Source organism: Numenius arquata, chromosome W (assembly GCF_964106895.1).
Source record: "Numenius arquata chromosome W, bNumArq3.hap1.1, whole genome shotgun sequence".
NCBI classification, from domain to species: Eukaryota; Metazoa; Chordata; class Aves; order Charadriiformes; family Scolopacidae; genus Numenius; species Numenius arquata.
In genome coordinates this window covers 14,193,146-14,215,083 of record NC_133615.1, presented here as the reverse complement: position 1 = coordinate 14,215,083, position 21,938 = coordinate 14,193,146, and the positions used below count along the sequence as shown (strand labels likewise).

The 21,938-nt window shown below is 43.1% G+C and overlaps 1 protein-coding gene across 1 annotated transcript in view; it reads right to left on the bottom strand.

The window, feature by feature from the left end:
* Window positions 1–499: 499 nt before the first annotated feature.
* The window catches only part of LOC141476782 (transcription factor RFX3-like), a 71,478-nt gene continuing 50,039 nt past the window's right edge, over window positions 500–21,938 (bottom strand). Inside the window, exons 8-13 of the mRNA XM_074165581.1 lie at window positions 10,020–10,117; window positions 9,555–9,704; window positions 7,691–7,899; window positions 6,537–6,690; window positions 1,529–1,571; window positions 500–741 (exon numbers count right to left, since the gene is read on the bottom strand). Coding sequence (XP_074021682.1) covers window positions 500–741; window positions 1,529–1,571; window positions 6,537–6,690; window positions 7,691–7,899; window positions 9,555–9,704; window positions 10,020–10,117 — 896 coding nt within the window. The remainder of the gene's footprint in view (window positions 742–1,528; window positions 1,572–6,536; window positions 6,691–7,690; window positions 7,900–9,554; window positions 9,705–10,019; window positions 10,118–21,938) is intronic.

The window sequence follows — 21,938 nt, the reverse complement described above, 5'->3', positions numbered from 1 at the left end:
AAAATAGTGTCTTCTAGTTCTGTTCAATGAAAAGCACCTTTTATAACAAATTTGATGCATCTGCTGTCAAATGAGTATGCCTCCAGTATAAGTCAAAGAACTTCTTTTAATATTTCACAGAAGTGCATCTAATTAAAAACCTATGTATATGAAATCATTATGACAAATAATTAACATTAAAACATTTTTAAACTATAAAAAAAAAAGTTATTTTGAGAGGACAAAACATTAACATTAAAATCTTAGCAAAAATCTTCCTTGACACTTGAAACTAGGAAAACTCATAATATTGAGTAACCAATGTAAAATGACTTTGCTTACAAATTTTTTTTAAACATCAGGCAAAACGCATACACCTATTTCATTTCACGACTTCAGTAAAAGGTAATGTTCAACATAGCTAAAATTTGATACATCAACTTTCAGACCTATTCTCCCTATACACACATGTTAAGTCCAGCATCAACAGGGCTAATGTAGTTGGGGGAGCGCTTCAATATTAGACTGCAGTATATGTATTTCCAGTAGCACTGCATTGTCTGATAGTCTGAGTATTTGTAACAATGTGCTCATTATGAAGTGGGTTCAGGAGGCTCTGCTCTACTCCACTCTCAAGCATTGGCTGCTGCATGCAGCCCACTTGAAATGCATGGTTTAGTTCCGTTTTCTCCCTCTTGGCTTGTGGCTCTCCATTTTCATCCAGCTCTTCTTCTATTTCACTTTCAACTTCACTGCCCTCATCTGCGCGCGTGCGCGCGCGCGCACACACACACACACAAAAAAAAAGGAAAAAATAGCACAAAGAGGAAAAAAATCTAAATACGAGGTCATTTTATTTCGCAAATAACATGAAATATGAAAACACAGGGAAGTGTAGCAACCTGACAAAGTAGAAAGTGGAAGCTCAACATTTTATTGGAAGAAGTCAATAAATACTACAGATAAATAGGGTATTGAACTTTCTCTAATATTATCTCATCTTACTGATAAGGGAACTGAACTGAAGAGAGGTTGACTTGCTCTGAATCGTACAACCAGTGTAAGAATGGAGAAAAAAAACTAAGCCTTCAATCTACAAAGAGAACATAAACTCACTTCTTACTACATCCTCAGTAACAATTAACAAGTTATTTGGCTTGGAGTGAATTTCTCCATCTTCACTTATCAAACCCATCATTCACTAAAAATGTACATATATGTACATACTCATCATATCTTCCTTTTTCCAACTGTCCATCCCCTTCAACTCTCACCAGGATATACAGCTAAATTCCAGGTGAAATTTTGAGAATTTTTTGAGTAAATAATAAACACTTTTTAAAACATTTTCCTATTAAGAACCTGGAGTATTCTAGTAATTATTATTTACTATATATTGTGTATAACATATTGTACCCATATAATAGTAATATACATCATAATTTAAATTATTTGTAACTTTAGATTCCATTTTACTTTTTTTTTTCTCTGAAAAAGAAACACATTAGTTCTATATAAAATTAAACATTTGAGAGATTTGACTGCTTACCTTTATCCATATTTCCAGGGGATATAGCATTTAAATCACCAAACTGTAAAACAAACAATAAAAAGTGTGGACACAGTCCTGCACAAACATAACCTTAGATTATCTATGATAAAGCCAGTACTGTGCTCCAATGGCTTGTGGCTAGTATGAAAGTACATGCATGTGACTGCAGCCACATCCATAGTATACCAGTTCGTTTTCCATTCCATCATATTTGTGTTCATATTAAGAAAATTAACATTTAAAATAAAAAATCCTCAGCAATTAAAAAAAATTGAGTATGAATTTAAGCATATTTTTTGCTTGTTTTTATGGTGACATGTCAAGGTCTTTGTTGCTTTGAGTGAGATTTCTGATGTAGAATGCTGGAAAATATGACTGGTGTCCATTTTAAAACTGCAATATTTTAACTAAAAGCACTTTTCAAAGTTCCCCTGAGAAGATGTGTCACTAAAGGCAGTTATAATGTAGCAAAACTATATGTAAAGTAAATAATTGGCACCACTGAAAATAGGGTTTATGGTTATTGCAGCGTATTCTGCTAATGACTTTACTTGTACAAAAAAACAAAGTGAAAAGTTGCTCGCAAGTAAAAATGCAACCTTCCTTCCTCTTTCATCTACCCCTCTCTTAAATGAGGAGCAGCAGAGCATAATTTGGTGAGTGAATCTCAAATGAAAGTAGTACAATATTTAGATAAATATATTTCTAACCATACCTGATTCAGTCCTTTTCAGAAATACAGGAAGATAAGACTTAAGTGAACACTAAACCGGCATAAGCAGCAGCAACCCTGTCCTTCCAGGTTCTCTCACACATGCTCCTTTCTCACCTCCACATACCCTTCCTTTCACCTTAAGTGTTCACATAGCCATGAAAAGAACCACACGACAGAACTGACTCAAGAGAAAACCCCACAATTTTAATGGGGTTATTTTGCACAGGATGAATTCTCTGATCCAGTTAAGTACTCAGGCAGTCATGTGGTTGTGCCAGCATCAGTGTCCAAAGCTAAGGGGATGTGAGAGGAGGAGACGGAGTGGTCTTTCTCAGCTGCAAAGCCAGTTCATACTGGCTTCAAGCGTTTGTCAAGCTAGCCTTAGTCTTTCCCATTTTATTTCAACTGCAGTCAGTAAATGCAGAGAAACGCAAGAAGCCATGCATTTAATGAATATTTACATCATCTTCCCTGTTCCCCTCTCACCTCTAAAAGACTTAAGATGATCTTAGAGAGAAAATATTTCATCTAAGTTTACCAAAACATTATAGGAAGTCCCACGGTATACAAAACGCATTACATTTATCATTTACAATGTCTGTCAAGGAAACAAGGACGTAGCAATAATACGCTTTTGCAATACTTTGCTATAAATGTAATGGAAGAGTTTAATCAAATATCTAAACAGAAACACTCATCTATTTTTTCTAAATCATGTTGTATCAATCAAACTAAAAATTAAGCTAAGACTCCCCATCTCTATGAAAAAGTACATATTTTTATAATATTTAATGATACTATTTAATATATCCTGAGGGAAGAATGATATATCAAGTCATGCAAGGTTAATTACAACTTATCAGTAAGATAAAACATGATATAATGATTGTCAAGTATAAAAACATTAAGCTTCAGTCTGGTGAACCATCTATCGTATGTCCACATCTATCCATTTTCTAGCACTTTAAAAGTACAGTTCCTTGATGACAACTCCTAAAATAATATGAGTTCTTAAGCAACTTACACAAAATTAACACTTAGGTGAACTACTGAAAAGAAGAGGTCTGAGGTAAGTTTCAGTTTGCAAATACCATGGACTCATAAGACACAGTGGTTCTCTGTTTATTTAAAACAAAATCAATTGAAATATAGGCATGAAAATATGCCATTTCCCAATGCTGCAAGTACTTCTGTGCTACTTTGATTCCGTGCATGTTGTTGTTGGTTGGCCCTAGTTAACAGCCAAGCACTCATCTAGCCTTTCCCACCCCCCATCCAGAGGGTTGAGGGAGAAAATGGGAAGAACTGAAATGAGAAAGCTCATGTATGAAGGTAAAGACAGGGAGATCATTTACCAATTACTGTCATGGGCAAAACAGACTTGACTTGGGGAATTTAACTTAAATATTTATTTTAATTGGCAATAAATTAATTACTGATTTGAGTAGTGGGAAGCAAAAGCAAAAAAGAACAAAACATTTAAACGCTTAAGGAAAACATCTTTCTTTCCCCTTTCTCAGGCTCAACTTCACTCCGAGTACCTCTCTTCCCCCTGTGTTATTCTCACAAGTGACACTCAATCCCTTCAGTGAGGCAATGGGTGGTGCAGGGGAGCTTGTGGTCAGTATACAGTGGTTTTTCTCTGCCACTCCTTCCTTCTCACACTTTTTCTCTGGTCTGGTGTGGGTTTTCCACAGCCTGAAGTTCCTTTCGGAATATCCCTCTGCTATGGAGGTTCTCCACAGGCTGCAGGGAATATCTGCTCCACCATGGAGCATCTCCTACTGCTCTGACCTTGGTGTTCCCTCTGTTGTTTCTCACTCTATTTTATTCCTTCCTCCTGTGCCTGCCCAGTGTTTTCTGCCCTTTCTTAAACATCCTCTATTGGATGCGGGAGGTAACATAGTGACAAAGGATGAGGAGAAGGCTGAGGTACTTAATGCCTTCTTTGCCTCCGTCTTTAGTAGTAGAGTTGGTAGTTCCCTGAGCACCCAGACCCCTGAGCTAGCGGATAGGGGCGGGAGCAGAATGAAGCCCTTTTAATCCAAAGGGAGGTGGTGAGGGACCTGCTCCAACACCTGGATATAAACAAGTCTATGGGGCCAGATGGGATCCACCCGAGGGTACTGAGGGAGCTGGCAGAAGTGCTCACTGAGCCGCTTTCCATCATTTACCAGCAGTCCTGGCAAACTGGGGAGGTCCCAGCTGACTGGCGTCTAGCAAATGTGACACCCATCCACAAGAAGGGTCGGAAGGATGATCCGAGGAGCTACAGTCCTCTCAGTCTGGCCTCGGTGCCTGGGAAGGTCGTGGAACAGATCATCCTGAGTGCCATTATGCAGAGCATGAAGGGCACCCAGGTGATCAGGCCCAGCCAGCATGGGTTCATGAGGGGCAGGTCCTGCTTGACAAACCTGATCTTCTATGACAAAGTGACCTGCTTGGTGGATGAGGGAAAGGCTGTGGATGTTGTTTACCTGGACTTTAATAAGGCCTTTGATACAGTCTCCCACATTATCCTCCTGGAGAAACTGGCTGCCCATGGCTTGGATGGGAGTACTTACTCTCCACTGGGTTAAAAACTGGCTGGAGGGCCGGGCCCAGAGAGTGGTGGTGAATGGAGTTAAATCCAGTTGGCGGCCGGTCATGAGTGGTGTCCCCCAGGGCTCGGTACTGGGGCCAGTTCTCTTTAACATCTTCATCAATGATCTGGATGAGGGGATCGAGTGCACCCTCAGTAAGTTTGCAGATGACACCAAGTTGGGTGGCAGTGTCGACCTGCTGGAGGGTAGAAAGGCTTTGCAGAGGGATCTGGACAGGCTGGATCGATGGGCCGAGTCCGATGGGATGAGGTTCAATAAGTCCAAGTGCTGGTTTCTGCACTTGGGTCACAACAACCCCATGCAGCGCTGCAGGCTTGGGGAAGAATGGCTGGAGAGCTGCCTGGCAGAAAAGGACCTGGGGGTGTTGGTCGACTGTCAGCTGAACATGAGCCAGCAGTGTGCCCAGGTGGCCAAGAAGGCCAGCAGCATCCTGGCCTGTATCAGGAACAGTGTGGTGAGTAGGACTCAGGAGGTGATCGTCCCCCTGTACTCGGCACTGGTGAGGCCCCACCTCGAGTACTGTGTCCAGTTTTGGGCCCCTTACCACAAAAAAGACATTGAGGTGCTGGAGTGGATCCAGAGAAGGGCAACAAAGCTGGTGAGGTGTCTGGAGAATAAGTCTTATGAGGAAAGGCTGAGGGAGCTGGGATTGTTTAGCCTAGAGAAAAGGAGGCTGAGGGGGGACCTTATCGCTCTCTACAACTACCTGAAAGGAGGGTGTAGCGAGGTGGGGGTTGGTCTCTTCCCCCAAGTCACAGGCGATAGGGCAAGAGGAAATGGCCTCAAGTTGCACCAGGGGAGGTTCAGGCTGGATGTTAGGAAAAATGTTTACACTGAAAGGGTTATTAAGCATTGGAATGGGCTGCCCAGGGAAGTGGTTGAGACACCATCCCTGGAGGTATTCAAAAGATGGGTTGACATAGAGCTTAGCGACATGGTTTAGTGATGGGTTTTGTCAGTGTTAGGTTGATGGTTGGACTAGGTGATCTTAAAGGTCCCTTCCAACCTAGACAATTCTATGATTCTATGTTTTCACAGAGGCAACCAAAACTTTGCTGTTTGGCTCAGCTTTGGCCTCTGATGGGTCTGTTTCCAAGCTAGCTAGAACTGGCTGTGTCTGGTACAGGGAAGTCCCTTACCTCTTCTCACAGAGGTCACCCCTGCAGCCCCCACCCTGCAGTGCCCTCCCACCAATATGTGTGAACAGTACCACTGAAGCAAATCAAACTTCTGCATGCGAGCTACCCTTCTGAAGTCATTGGGACTACTCATTTGTGTAAATATGTGTTGAAATTTTAAGTATGTGTAAGCAGATCCCTGAAAGCAAATTTCCTATTATTCTGTTCCTTTATTATTTTCATATAAACTATTTAGTTTTCCAGAACTCAAAAAGTAGGTTTCTACCTAGTAGGTTGATCTGCCTTTTTTTTTTTTTTTTTTTTTTTTTGAGCAAGCTCAAAGTTAGAAGTCATTGTATTTTTAGTACTCTGAAAAACAATCAGCTAAGGAAACATGGATTAAGGTATATAACCCAAATTTGAAGATGCCAATGTATTTGCAACTCAATCTGCAATAGTTACATTACAAAATATCCCATAGCTCTATGTAAACGTTAAAAAAAAATTGTAGATGCGTATCCAAATTGATCACTAAATTCACCAATCCATTGTCTTGCATATTATCTTACCTCTCCCATAACTGCGATAGGTGTCTCTCCTGTTGCCTGAGCAACACGATGTTCTACTAAGTAAAACATGTACTCATCATAAAGCAAGCGGATCAGATGAAAAGAGCCAAAGCTAGCAGCACTGCGTAAGGTTAAATCTCGAATCACCATTGAGCTATTTAAATATGGGGAAAAAAAAATTATGAAATAAATATCACAGTTCTTTAACAATTTATTCATATGGAATATGCACTTCAGGAATAATGTTTTTTAAGTAATGCTATCCACAAACAGCTGATTTACGGTGTCCTCAGAAAAAATGTCTGGGAAAGACAATTATTTGTCTCTCCCCTTTTTCTGAAAGCATGGTTGGAGACCACATTACACAATTTTCAAAAAGACAGGAAGGATTTTGTCTTGCTATATGCACAATTACCAATATGTGAGCATATGTAAAAACTGACCTTAGTGGAAGGAAGTTCTTTGTTAAAATTTTAAATAATAAAATTATATCATTTAATTTAAACAAAGTAGTCCTTCAAAATATTGTATCTGTTGTTCTCACATTCCTAATTCAAAGGTTTTAATTGGAATGATTTTTAAACTTGTAAAATTTAAATAAGTTTGTGTATACCTTATAATAGAAAAATGCAGATTGTGGATGAAAACATCCATATAATAGCCTCAGAAAGTAGATGCTACAGTGTACCATTTTGAAAAAAAACCCCTAGCTTTACTAGGATAACTGATACAGTAGCAGATGACATGGAATATTTTTCTTGAAGTTCTTTTTACACGTTAAAAAATATTTTGTTTTCCCTACATAATAAAAATAGAACCCATGGTATTTTAATAAATAGTATTAAGAACATTGGCTTTAAAATTGTATAGCTGTTCAATCCAAAATGTTTCATAGTATGTTTCCAAGTCAGTATAAAATTCTAACTTCAATACACTTGCACAAGGCCTTTAAAATAATATACAAGGATCGTTTCATCCACTGCAGAGTTGCACATAGCCCGATGTTTAATGTTAACAATACTAATCTTTCAGGGAGGTGCTCTTCATTTCTTGGGAACTATTGTCTGATATTAATTTTGGCAATGTTATTACAGCATACAGTTCAGCAAATAATAAAATAGCTAAAATAATTTAGAAGACTATTTAAAAACTACCTGTAGAAAGACCATTTTAAAAGAAATTGCCGTGCTGCTTTAGGAAAGCTGGATCTTCCTTCATATGGTTTCAGTGCTTGCATCATAACATTATCAAGCCAGGCAGCCCACTGCTCCAGAGTGCTCTGCTGCTGAAGAGCCATCTTGAAATCTGTTTCTACTCTTTGAACCATATTGTCATCACACTGACACACCCAGGAAGCCTGTTCCTGTTCCAACACATGGCAAACATGAAAGCAAAATACAAAATGTAAATTAGTCTTAAAGACTGAACAGTTAAAGGAAAATGATTAAATACACTTATTAGGCAAACTAGTGAGTATTTTTATTTTCATGTCTCGCTCATTTTCATCCAACAAAATTGAGAAATGAACCCAAAGTATAAAAATTGGCATCAAATAAAGCCCCCCCCAAATACAATGGAAAAACCACAAATATATTGCAATGTTCTATGTTAATTTTCATGAAAGAATTTTCATCTTCCCTCATTTGTAATTTTTCTAGTAAAAATTTCAGGAATTGTTAGGCTTGGAACTACAGGAACAAAGAGTGAAAAGGGCAGTCAAATGGAAGTAGAAAGAGTAAGAAATAAAGAGGAATGAAGAAACCAAAGTACCGTGGTTCCTATTGCTTTGAAAGAGTTAAGACCAAATACAATTTCTGTTATATTTTTTTAATCACCTTGCTTAAAGAGAGCTTTGTTTTATAGGCAAAAAAGGATTGTTGTGTTTATCCATAGTCTGCAATATATATTACACATTGCTTAATAAGTAATATAAATAGCATAAAATTGGACACAGTCCATATACAATAATGAGCAATTCACAGTATTATCATAGAATATGACTATATTACATGAAGTCTAAATAAGACCAATATGACACTTCTGTTAAATGGAACTTAGAGAAAACCAATATCAATTTAATACGGGCCATATTCTTAAACTCTAGCCATCACATGCCAAGTTAACATCTCAACTTTCATAGACCCTATATCTTACCACAAGTATATTTAATATACCATATATTTGGTCACATACTAAATCTTAGGTAGTTCACACATCATTATGCAATATAACCATATCTGTGTTAAATTTTATTTATTCAAAGATTTTTGCAACAATCAAAAAGAATTTAACTGTTGCTAGTGAACTTCTGAACTTCTGTTAAGATAAAACATGTTAAAATGTTTGTTCATGAAAGAAAAATGTATGACTACCAGTAATCTGGACCATGTCAGATAGTTGAGCAACTGGAGAAGAAGATATTGTTTCTTCTAAGGAGAAGAAAGAGGTAAAACGGAAGCCTTTTTCTAAACCTAATGAAAAATAATAAACTGATGTTTTACAGCTAACTGGAAACTAGTTCTAACCAGTTACTTAGGAAAGGTAGGAAATGTAAACACAATTAAAGAAAGTATACTACTGATATTGTCTTTGAAATAAAAATAAATGTAATGATACAATCAGTACTAGAAATAGTGCTGTATGATCAATATTTTTTATGGAAGATCAGAAGCTATGCTACTATCCAAGATTTCATCTTTAGGCATTGTTCATGCTGCTCATTCTAAGAACACGTGTACTCTACACTTTCATCTGCATTAAATAAAAATTGGCAGAATGCATGGTCTAAAAGATAAGAAGCCTTCAGAGAAAATGGAAATAGATAATGGTTATGAGGTTTTATTTTCCTTATGGCCAAAGTGTAACCTGGAAAGTTTGAACTGAATCACAGCATATATAAAAATCAGCAAAATGTTCCCACTTTGTTTTCTCAATGGAATAATAAGAACTAACAATAAAAATAAAAACTTTGGGGGGAAATTAATTTTTTTAAAATCTGTTTTTTAGAGTCACAGGTACCTGTACATTGGCAAAATCAACACGGTTGAGATCACTGAGCATCTGGTTGATCTGAGTAGTGTTCTGAAGCACAGCCCGAGCTGCCTGAGCCAGGTGATTGAGAGATGTGTATCTTCTCAAAGTCTGGGCAAAGGCACTTACAGCGGCAACCTATGAAGAAATCCATTTATCTTAACACATTTTATTATTAGCAGGTCTTCTGTTTAATCTATTTTAAATGAAAATTGCTGCATTTATTTATGAGTCCTCAGATATTGCAATTCACATATAATGGTACAAATACATTTTTTCCTATTAATTTTTTTTGGAAAACCAAAGTTATTTCCAATCCCATGTTTCATGTTTGAAGTTCAACCTAAATATGACATTTAGCATAAAAGTTAAAATGCTGCTACTTTTACATCTTAAATGACATCTAGTATACAATTGCATAACGTGACTGAAACTGCAGTCAACATTGTTTACCTTGGTTTGTATCATTCTCTGTGGAATATTGTTCATGGCACTGGAAAGCCAACCTTCGAGGCTTTTTGCAAAATTGCGAATGGCTTGGGTCAAGGCACCTAAACATTAAAGAATAAAAATAAAATGAAAAAGATGGCAAAGTGCTTCTCTTGAAAGCTTTTGCATACTCGATATTTAAATATTCCACAGTGAGATCTGCTGCATTCATTGGCTCAGAAACTTATCCAGTCTAGGTTTGGATCCCTCCCAATAAAAGAAGAATGTTGATAAACTGGAGCAAGTTCAGCAGAGGGCCACTGATGTGGTTCAGGGGGCTGGAGCACATACCTTATGAAGAGAGGCTGAGGGAACTAGGTTTGTTCAGCCTGGAAAAGAGAAAGATTGGGGGGGACCTAATAGAAGCCTTTCAATACCTACAAGGTATCAAGAAGATGGAGTAAGATTCTTCGCAATGATGCATGGCAGAAGGGTGATAAGACACTGGATATAAATTGAAACAAGAGAGGTCCTGACCTGATAGGAGAACTTTTTTTCACCTTGAGGACAGTTAAGCAGTGCCAATTCATGGTCATTCATTGGATTCTCTCCAGTATGTTCATGTCTCTATTGTACTGGGGAACCCAGAACTCAACACAGGACTCCAGGTACACAGTACTCGACTGATGCTGAATAAAGGGGAAGGATCGCCGACCTACTGGCAATATTTTGCCTAATGCAGCCCAGGATACCTTTAGCCCTCTTTGTGATAAGGGGCAGGACTTGGCACTCCTCGTTGTTGAAGTACTTGAGGTTCCTGTCAGCCAATTTCTCCATCTTATCGAGGTCCCTCTGGATGGCAGCACCAACCCTGTGATGTATCAGCCACTCTTCCCAGTTTTGTGTCATCAGCCAACTTGCTGAGGGTATGCTCTGCCCCATCTTCTAGATCACTAATGATGATGCTGAACAGTATTGGACCCAGTATTGATGCCTGGGGTATGCCGCTATTTACTGGCCTCCAACTAGACTGTGCCAGTATGACCATGGGATCCTCTTTGAGGATGGAGGACTGCTAGGCAGAGACAGGATCCACATGACCAAGCGGGGCACAAACAGCTTTGCCAACAGGCTGGCCAACCTGGTAAGGAGAGCTTTACACTAGGAATGATGGGTAAGGGATGACTAACAGTCAAGTGAGGAAGTCACAGACTGGATGGGCAAGCAAAGGATGTGGAGTAAACAGGAGGGACTTCATAATAAACAAAACCAGGTTGAAAGTGGACCGCTCGAGCATATGCACATAACTAAGGAAATGTCAAGAGATCAGCATTATGGGAAAGCTTTCATGCCCTTTTGGGGAAATTGGTACAACCGGGTGCCTCTCTGAAGTGCCTGCACACTTATAGCATGCAACATGGGTAAAAATTACACATCTGTGAGCATTTGCAGGGCTACGATCTCAGGGATCACAGAGATATTGTGGGATGGCTCATACAACTGGAGTGCTGCAATGGATAGATACGGAATCTTTAGGAAAAACAAGCCAAGAAGGTGCTCTGTACGAAAGAGGAGCTGGAATGCATGGAGCTTTGCCTAGGAATGGATGATAAGCCAGTTGAGAGCTCAAGGGTCTGGGTTAGATGACATGCCATTGTGGGTGATGTTGTGGGTATCATCTGATACAGACTGCCTGATCAGGAAGAAGTAGATGAAGTCTTGAGGAGCGTTGACCTTGGCTGACCACCAGGTGCCCACCAAGCTGCTTTATTGCTCCCCCTTCTTAACAGAACGGGGGAGAAAAATGTGATGAAAAGCTCGTGGGTCGAGATAAGGACAGGGAGATCATTCAGCAATTACTGTCATGGGCAAAACAGACTCGGCTTGGGGAAGATTAATTTAATTTATTGCCAATTAAACAGAGTAGGATAATGAGGAATAGGAACAAATCTAAAACCACCTTCCCCCCACCTCTCCCTTTTTCCCAGGCTCAACTTCACTCCCGACTCTTCTACCTCCTTCCCCTGAGCGGTGCAGGGGGACGGGGAATGGGGGTTGTGGTCAGTTCATAACGCTTTGTCTCTGCCTCTCCTTCCTCTCACGCTCTTCCCCTGTTCCAGTGTGGGATCCCACCCATGGGAGACACTCCTTCACAACCTTCTCCAACGTGGGTCCTTCCCATGGGCTGCAGTTCACAAACTGCTCCAGCATGGGTCCTTTCCACGGGGCGCAGTCCTACAAGAACAGACTGCTCCAGTGGGGGTCTCCCCACTGGGTCACAGGTCCTGCCAGAAAACCTGCTCCAGAATGGGCTCCTCTCCATGGGGCCACCGTTCCTGCCAGAAGCCTGCTCTAGCGTGGACTCTCCATGGGCTGCATCTTCCTTCAGGGCACACCCACCTGCTCTCGTGTGGGGTCCTCCATGTCACCTCCATGGTGACAATGTGCTTCACCATGGTCTTCACCCCGGGCTGCAGGGGAATCTCTGCTCGGGCACCTGGAGCACCTCCCCCCGCCAGCTTCTTCACTGACCTTGGTATCTGCATAGTTGTTTCTCTCACCACATATTCTCACTCATCTCTCCCAGATGGTGTTGTGCAGCAGGTTTTTCCCCCCTTCTTAGAATCATAGAATGGTTAGAATTGTAAGAGACCTTAAAGGTCATCGAGTTCCAAGCCCCCTGCCATGGGCAGGGACACCTCCCACTAGACCAGGTTGCTCAAAGCCCCATCCAGCCTGGTCTTGAACACTTCCAGGCATGGGGCATCCACAGGTTCTCTGGGCAACCTGTTCCAGCGTCTCACCACCCTCACAGTAAAGAATTTCTTTCTAATATCTGATCTAAAACTCCCCTCTTTCAATTTAAAACCATCGCCCCTCGTCCTACCGCTACACCCCCTGATAAAGAGCCCCTTCCCATCCCTCTTGTCATCCCTCTTCAGGTACTGGAAGGCCATTATAAGGTCTCCCCGGAGGCTTCTCTTCTCCAGGCTGAACAACCCCAGCTCTCTCAGCCCGTCTTCATAGGGGAGGTGCTCCAGCCCTCTCATCATCTTCGTGGCCCTCCGCTGGACCCGTTCCAACAGGTCCATGTCCTTCCTGTGCTGAGGACTCCAAAGCTGGACGCAATACTCCAGGAGGGGTCTCATGAGAGCAGAGTAGAGGGGCAGAATGACCTCCCTCGACCTGCTGGCCATGCTTCTTTTGATGCAGCCCAGGATGCAGTTGGCTTTCTGGGCTGCCAGCACCATTGCTGGCTCATTTTGAGCTGCTCATCCACCAACAGCCCGAAGCCCTTCTCCTCAGGGCTGCTCTCCAGCCATTCTCCACCCAGCCTGTATTTGTGCTTGGGATTGCCCTGACCCAGGTGCAGGACCCTGCGCTTGGCCTGGTTGAACTTCATGATGTTCGCACGGGCCCACCTCTCAAGCCTGTCCGGGACTCTCTGGATGGTATACCTTCCCTCCAGCGTGTCGACCACGCCACACAGCTTGGTGTCATCGGCAAACTTGCTGAGGGTGCACTTTATCCCACTGTCCATGTCACCGACAAAGATGTTGAACAGCACTGGTCCCAGTACCGACCCCTGAGGAACACCACTCGTTCCTGGCTTCGACTTGGACACTGAGCCGTTGACCGCAACCCTTTGAGTGCGGCCATCCAGCCAGTTCCTTATCCACCGAGTGGTCCATGAGTTTCCAATTTTGAGACCAGGATGTCGTGCGGGACAGTGTCAAACGCTTTGCATAAGTCCAGGTAGATGACGTCTGTTGCTCTGCCTTTGTCTACCAATGCTGTGGCAATCTCGTAAAAGGTCACCAGATTTGTCAAGCATGACTTGCCCTAGGTGAAGCCATGTTGGCTGTCACCAACCACCTCCTTACTTTCCACGTGCCTTAGCAGAGATTCCAGGAGGATCTGCTCCATGATCTTGCTGGGCACAGAGGTGAGACTGACCGGCCTGTAGTTCCCCGGGTCTTCCTTTTTTCCCTTTTTGAAAATGGGGGTTATGTTTCCCCTTTTCCAGTCAGCGGGAACTTCACCGGACTGCCATGACTTCTCAAATATAATGGAAAGAGGCTTAGCAATTTCATTCGCCAGCTCCCTCAGGACCCGTGGATGGATTTCATCAGGTCCCATGGACTTATGCACCTTCAGGTTCCTTAGATGGTCTCAAACCTGATCTTCTCTTACAGTGGGCGGTTTTTCATTCTCATAGCCCTTGTTTCTGCCTTCCGCGACTTGGGTGGTGTGGTTAGAGCCCTTGCCAGTGAAGACCGAGGTGAAAAAGTCGTTCAGTGACTCAGCCTTTTCCATATCCTGGGTGACCAGGTCTCCTGTTTCCTTCCGGAGAGGGCCCACATCTTCCCTAGTCTTGCCTTTATCCCTGACATATCTATAGAAGTTTTTCTTGTTATCCTTGATGTCCCTGGCCAGATTTAACTCTGTCTGAGCTTTAGCTTGCCTAATCTGGTTCCCGGCCACTCGGATAGTTTCTCTATATTGCACCCAGTCTACCCGTCCTTGCTTCCACCCTCTGTAGGCCTCCTCTTTGTTTTTGATCTTATCCAGGAGCTCCTTGTTTATCCATGCAGGCCTCCTGGAATTTTTGCCTGACTTCTTCTTTTCTGGGATGCACCTCTCCTGAGCTTGGAGGAGGTGATCCTTGAATGCTAACCAGCTTTCTTGGGCCCCTCTCCCCTCCAGTGCTTTTTCCCATGTTACCCTGCCAAGCAGGTCCCTCAAGAGGCCAAAGTCTGCTCTCCTGAAGTCCAGGGGAGTGAGCTTGCTGCACACCCTCCTCGCTGCCCTGAGGATCTTGAATGCTACCGTCTTGTGATCACTGCAGCCAAGGCTACCCTTGAGCTTGACGTTCCCCACTAGCCCCTCCTTGTTGGTAAGGACGAGGTCCAGCACGGCTCCTTTCCTCGTTGGCTCCTCTACCATTTGGAGAAGAAAGTTGTCATCGACACGTTCCAAGAACTTTCTGGATTTCTTGTGCCCTGCTGTGTTGTCCCTCCAACAGCTATCGGGGTGGTTGAAGTCCCCCATGCGGACCAGGGTCTGTGAACCCGATGCTGTTCTTATCTGTCTATATTCTGAAATCTGTTATCACAGAGGTGCTACCAATGTCTCTGATTGGCTCAGCCTTTGGCCAGTGGCGGGTCCATCTTGCAGCTGGCTGAAACTGGCTCTTTCCAACATGGGGACAGCTTCTGGTGTCTTCTCATAGAAGCCATCCCTGCACCCCCCACCTCTACCAAAACCTTGCCATGTAAAGCCAATACAGGTCTTCTTCAGGCAACTGGAATAAGCCTCATGTTCACAGGCTCTGGTTCTCATGAGAGACTTGAACAACCCCAATATCTGCTAGAGGGACAACAAAGCAGGGCACAAGCAACCCAGGAGGACAGTTAAGCATTGCAACTGGTTGCCCAGCGAGGTTTGTGTAGTTTCCGCCCTTAGATATTTTCAAGACCCAACTGGGTAAAGCCCTGAGCAAACTGGTCTGAATTCAGCACTGACCATACTTTGAGCAGGAGGTTGGACTAGAGACCTCCTGAGGTCCCTTCCATCCTGAATTATTCTTTGATTCTATATTATGTAACAATTGTTTAGTTTCTGATTTAACAAACAGAACTGACCACTTCACCTAAGACCCTTTCAAGAAACTTATGATCAGCAGTGAAAATTCTTTTTGGCATTCCTACAGGTACATCAGTAATTGCAACAATTGTTTCCTATCTCCTGAAAACTTCCATCATGAATTTTCCGCCTTCAATTTTTGCCTAAGTGCTTTTGCTTTTAAAGAGCAAAACCCTGCAGGAGATGGCAATTGTTGCAATACTGCAGTTTCCTTGAGTAAGCTCAAAGTACCTTGAACCATTGCCAACGTATCAATAAGCAATATATAAGAATGTGATTAACTAACAGAAGGTAAGATAAGAAGAAGAAACAGTCCAAGTAAAGACTGGATTTTGTTTATGGGGCAAACCACCATGTTTGGTAGAGTAAGAATCAATGGTTAATGGAAGTCACCTAATATGAGAAATGCCCTTTTTCAACTTGAGTAATCGATGAACTCTGTAATTAAGAACTTCTGCTAGAAAAGTTAGCCAATTTGCTTAAAAAGAAATAAATATTTTATTTTTCACAGCATCCTTTTCTTCAAATTTGTAGTGATAACTAGTTTATGTAACTGCCCCCAAATGTGGATGCTCATCTGAAATTTAATTTGGATTCATAAAATTTCTGTATTAGCTCTATGGAACAGGCTTTTTTGTCCTTTTCTTTGGGTCCTTTTTCTTTCTTGAGGTTTCCAGGCGAAGAACTAATGTTCTTTTGCACTGTCAGTCATCTAACCCACTTATGCTTCTACATAAACATTTTTTGTATGCGCTTACTAATTAACTAAGCATTCACTCATGTTAATTTATTACCCGCAGAATAAGAAAAAAGTCAAAGTATAAGGAATACTGTAAATAATGTGTCAAAAATACTTAGTTCTTTAAGGAAAATATTTTTTTTTTCTGGACAAATGCTATGTAAAACACCTAACATAAGATCTTTTTCACCCCACTGTATTACAGGATGATCTGTTTTAAAAAATAAGTGTGGAAAGAAGCAGCTCGGTGTCATCCTGATTTAAAAAAAAAAAAAAGTCTTTAGCTATGAAGAAAGAGGAATTCTAAAGAAATAATATTCCCTCTTTCTAGCTAAACACTGTATTATTAGAGGACAGTGATGTATAGAGTGAACACAAATTTCTAATGAGCTCTGAAAACGATACATTAAATTAAAAAATTTTGTTGTCCTCTGTCCTGTAAATAGTGGTTAACATACCCAGCCATTACCAAAAGCCTAAGCACCTACATGCTCCAAACATTCTTCAAGTTGATCTGGCTATCAGCAAAATTGCCAAAAACCTCTTCCAGAGAATCTTAAGAACAATCCGGTGCAAAATAAATGGCCTAAATTCATTCTGATAGTTTGTAAAGTGTTACTAAACACACATTAAATGATGTAGCAAAAAAAGTTACGAGGAGAACATTTATTTTAGATAAGCATTCAAAACGCTTGGGTTCTCATCTGAAATCTCTCTCCTACACACATCTCACAAATAATAAGATTTTGCGGTCTTTCCAGTGCTTGTAATTGCTGAAATTGAGAAATACAATGTGAAAAATATGTTGAACATAACTTCTCTGCCTGGAATAGGAACTCCCAAACAATTTTGTTACTGTCCGTCCTGTCACTTGTGAAGAGAGAAAAAGGCCATTCTCAGGGGAAAGGATCTATTGCTGGTAATACACAGTGGCTTGGGTCTTTTGCTAGAACTGCTGCTGCTAGGACCCTGCAGCCTGAACCCTCAGCTGTACTGAAGGAGGATCAGGGGGTCTGTGCTTATTGGGTTAGGAAATGGTGAAGGCAACAGGAAGAAGGCTCCTGCTCCACCTGCATATATCCAACTAAAGAACAGGATCAGTACCCTTGCAGCAGATGAGGGTCTGGGAACTCTGTCCAATGAAGCATCCGAGCTAGCTAAGCCTGAGCCACGCAGCAGCACCAGAAGGAAGTGGGAAGTGATAATAGTGGGAGACTCCATGCTGTAAGGGATGGGGACCCGCATCTGCCGACCTGACCTGCTGTGTTGGGAGGTTTACTGCTTGCTGGGGGTTGGATCTGGGATGCTGTGGAGATACTGCCAAGGTTTGTCCGACCCCTTGCGAATCTTCACGTGGGCACCGACGATACTGCCAGAGGAGACCTGGAGTATATCAAGTGTGACTACGTGCATCTGGAGGCAACGGTCAAGGGCATGGGGACCCAGGTAGTGTTCTCCTTGATCTTTCCAGTGAGAAGCAAGGGCTTGAGGAGGAATGGAAGGATCCTGTGGGTCAACAGTTGTTTGCCTGGCTGATGATGACAATGTATTTTATGACCATGGGGACCCTTCTTTAAGGCTTGAAGACTGCTAGAGAGAGATGGCATCCACCTGACCAAGTGGGACAAAACCATCTTTACCAACAGGCTGGCCAACCTGGTGAGAAGAACTTTAAACTAGAAATGACAGGGGAGGGAGATGACGACCCACAATCAAGCAAGGGAGTGGTGGAATGGGTTGGCAAGCAAAGGGTGCAGGGTGTTATGGAAAAGCTTGTAATCAGCAAAACAGGGCTGAAGAGGAGACGCTCTGCTGGACGCAATTCTTACAAACAAGGAAGCTTTTCTTACAATTCTTACAAACTGGTTGGCGATGCGAAGGTTGGGGGGCAGCCTGGGCTGCACTGACCATGAGATGGTGGAGTTGAGAATCCTGAGAGGAGGGAACAAGGCAAATGGCAGGATCACAACTCCAAACTTCAGGAGAGCAGACTTTGGCCTGTGCAGGGACTTGCTTGGAAGAATCCCATGGGAGACAGTCCTGGAGAGCTGAGGGGGTCTAGGAGACCTGTTTGATATTCAAGGATCACCTCATCCAAGCTCAAGAATGGTCCATCACAATGAGCAGGAAATCAAGCAAAGGTGACAGGTCTGCACGGACAAACAAGGAGCTCCCGACTGAACTCAAACATGAAAAGGAAGCATACAGGAGCTGGAAAAGGGGGCAAATGACCCAGGAGGAATGCAGAGACACTATCCAAGTGTGCAGAGATGGGGTTAGGAAAGCCAAAGCCCACCTGGAGTTGAAACTGGCGAGGGATGTGAAGGACAACATTAAGGGTTTCTACAGGTACATCAGCAACAAAATGAAGACCAGAGAAAACGTGGGCCTGCTGCTGAATGGGGCAGGGAACCTGATGACAAAGGACACGGGAAAGGCTGAGGTACTGAATGCCTTCTACACCTGAATCTTTACTGGTAAGGATTGCCTTCGGGAATCCCAGGCCTCTGAGACCAGAGGGAAAGTCTGCAGCAAGGCAGAATTTTCCTCAATGGAGGAGGACCCAGTTAGGGAAACATTTAAACAAATTGGAGATGCACAAGTCCATGGGACCTGATGGGATGCACCCATGAGTATTGAGGCCACTCTCAATTATCTTTGAACGGTCATGGTGATCAGGGGAGGTTCCCGAGGACTGGAAGAGAGCAAATGACACTCCAGTCTTCAAGAAGGAGGATCTGGGGAACTACAGGCTGGTCAGCCTCACCTCTATTCCTGGGAAGATGATGGAGAAAATAATCCTGGAGGCCGTTTCCAAAGAAGGTGCTTGGTAGGAATCAACATGGATTTAGGAATGGGAAATTATGCCTGACCAACCTGAATAAGCCTTCTACAATGAGTCAACTAGCTTGGTGGACAAGGGGAGAGCAGCGGATGCTGTTGATCTTGACTTTAGCAAGGCTTTCGACACTGTCTCCCATAACATCCTCATAGACAAGCTGACAAAGTACAGGTTAGATAAGTGGACAGTGAGGTGAACTGAAAACTGGCTGAACTGCCAGGCCCAGACGGTTGTAATCAGAAGCATAAAGTCTAGCCGGAGGCCAGCCTCTAGTGGTGTCCCCCGGGGTTGATCCTCGGGCCAATACTGTTTAACAACCTCATTAATGACCTGGACGATGTGACAGAGTGCACCCTCAGCAAGTTTGCAGATGATACAGAATTGGGAGGAGCGGTTGATAGACCAGATGGCTGTTGTGCCATTCAGAGGGACCTCGACAGGCTGGAGTAATGGGCAGACAGGAACCTCATGCAGTCCAACAAAGGGAAATGCCAAGTCCTGTCCTGCCCCTGGGGAGGAACAACACGATGCACCAGTACAGGCTAGGGGCTGACTGGCTGGAAAGCAGCTTTGCAGAGAAGGACATGGGGGTCCTGGTGGACAACAAGCTGAACGTGAGCCAGTAACGTGCCATTGCAGCAAAGGAGGACGATGGTATCCTGAGCTGCATTAGGAACAGTGTTGACAGGAGGTTGAGGGAGGTGATCCTTTCTCTCTACTCAGCACTGGTGAGGCCACACCTGGAGTCCTGTGTCCAGTTCCGGGCTCCCTGGTACAAGAAAGACATGGACATACTGTAGCAAGTTCAGCAAAGAGCCACTGCAGTGATGAAGAGATCGGAGCGTCTCCCATAGGAGGAGATGAGGAGAGAGCTGGGATTGTTTAGCCTGGAAAAGAGAAGGTTCAGGAGGGATCTTATCAATGTGTCTAAATACCTGATGGGAGGGTGTATTGAAGATGGAGCCAAACTCTTCTCAGTGGCGCCCAGTGACAGGACAAGAGGGAATGGGCACAAATTGAAACATAGGAAATTCCATTTAAACTTAAGAAAAACCTTTTTTACTCTAAGGGTGGTCAAACACTGGACCGGGTTGTCCAGAGAGGTTGGGGAGTCTCCAACCTTGGAGATACTCAAAACCTGACTGGACAATGTCCTGAGTAACTTGCTCTGGTTGATCCTGCTTTGAGCCAGGGTTGGGAGGGGGTCTGGACTAGACAGTCTCCAGAGATCCCTTCCAACCTCAGCTACTCAACTGTTCTATGGTTCTGTGATTACACTTGAAGTCACCATGGCAGAAGGCGTCATTTACAGTATCAAAAATAGCTTTGCTAGCTACAAGCATAGCTGAGGCTCTATGTCTTAAAATATTAACGCAACTTTATAAAGTGATTATTGTTTGGTCCACAGAAAGGACATAAAACTTAGTATTTACAGGGATTATACTGGATTGTAAATAGGAAATTTCTTTTTAATACTTAGCACAACATGCAAAACACGCAATAAATGTTTTAGGAAGGAATTTAAACTACAGGCAGCGGTTCCAGGAAGATCAACCTGAACTTTGCAGCTGATAAGATGTTAAACCAAGGGGGGATCCCAGGCACCAAACTGGGAGGGATGTAGGACTTGATAGAACTATACAAACTGATGAAGGGACTTGCAGGGGGAAGGGGAAGCAGGGAGGAACAAAGAGGGGGGGACAGACAGAAAGGGGGTCAGTCACGGGTAGAACGGGGCCAGTCAGTACGCTTGTCTGTCTCAGCCCTGCGCCTGATCACTACAGTCTGTCCTATTTTCTTATATTTTCTTTTAAAATCGCTCTGCATAATCTCACTCTCTGTCCCCTGTATATGTGTGCTGCAAGGAACGGGTGCCAGCTGCTGGTGAGACCTCTGTGTACGTGAGTGAAATCTGGTGCCCAGCTACTGGAGTCAGACTGTGGTGTCAGCTATGGGAGTGAGTGAGGGTCCTAGCATCAGTAGTTGGAGGGGCCAGAGCTCTCTGGATCATCGTCATAGAATCATCATATGGTTTGGGTAGGAAGGGACCTTTAAAGGTCCAACTCCCCTGCCATGGGCAGGGACACCTTTCACTAGATCAGGTTGCTCCTAATGCACCCTCTTGGCTGCCAGGGCACGCTACCGACTGTCGTGGTTTCGGCCGAATTTACCAAAACCGGACCGACAGATGGCCCTTCCCCCCCCTTCTTCCCCCCCAAAAAGAGGAGAGAGGAGGAGAAAGAGATAAGGAGATTCAGAAGTTTAGAATGAACTAAACTACTTTAATGAAGAATTAATATTAAAATAAAAATAAAGAAGAAAATAATGAAATAGATACAATATATACAAAACCGTATCAAGCTCCCAGGATGACAGTCACGTCACCGGCAGGCACTGGGGAAGTCCCAGACTGGACTCAGTGACAGATGGGAACTGGATTCCAGCTCTGGAGTCAGGAACACACGGATCGGGATCAAAGGCAGATGAACAGACAGAGTCCTCTCTGGACGTCGGCCATCGCAGGAAGGGGGCTGACCCTTTGATCCCTCAGCCTTTATACTGAGCATGGGGCAGATGGGATGGAATACCCCTGCTGGTCAGGTTTGGGTCACCTGTCCTGTCCACTCCTCCCCACTGATGTGACCCCTCTACGTTTTTTCTGTTTCCGACCCTCTAAGGGGGCAAATAACGAAATTGGCTGACCTTGGTTGTTATA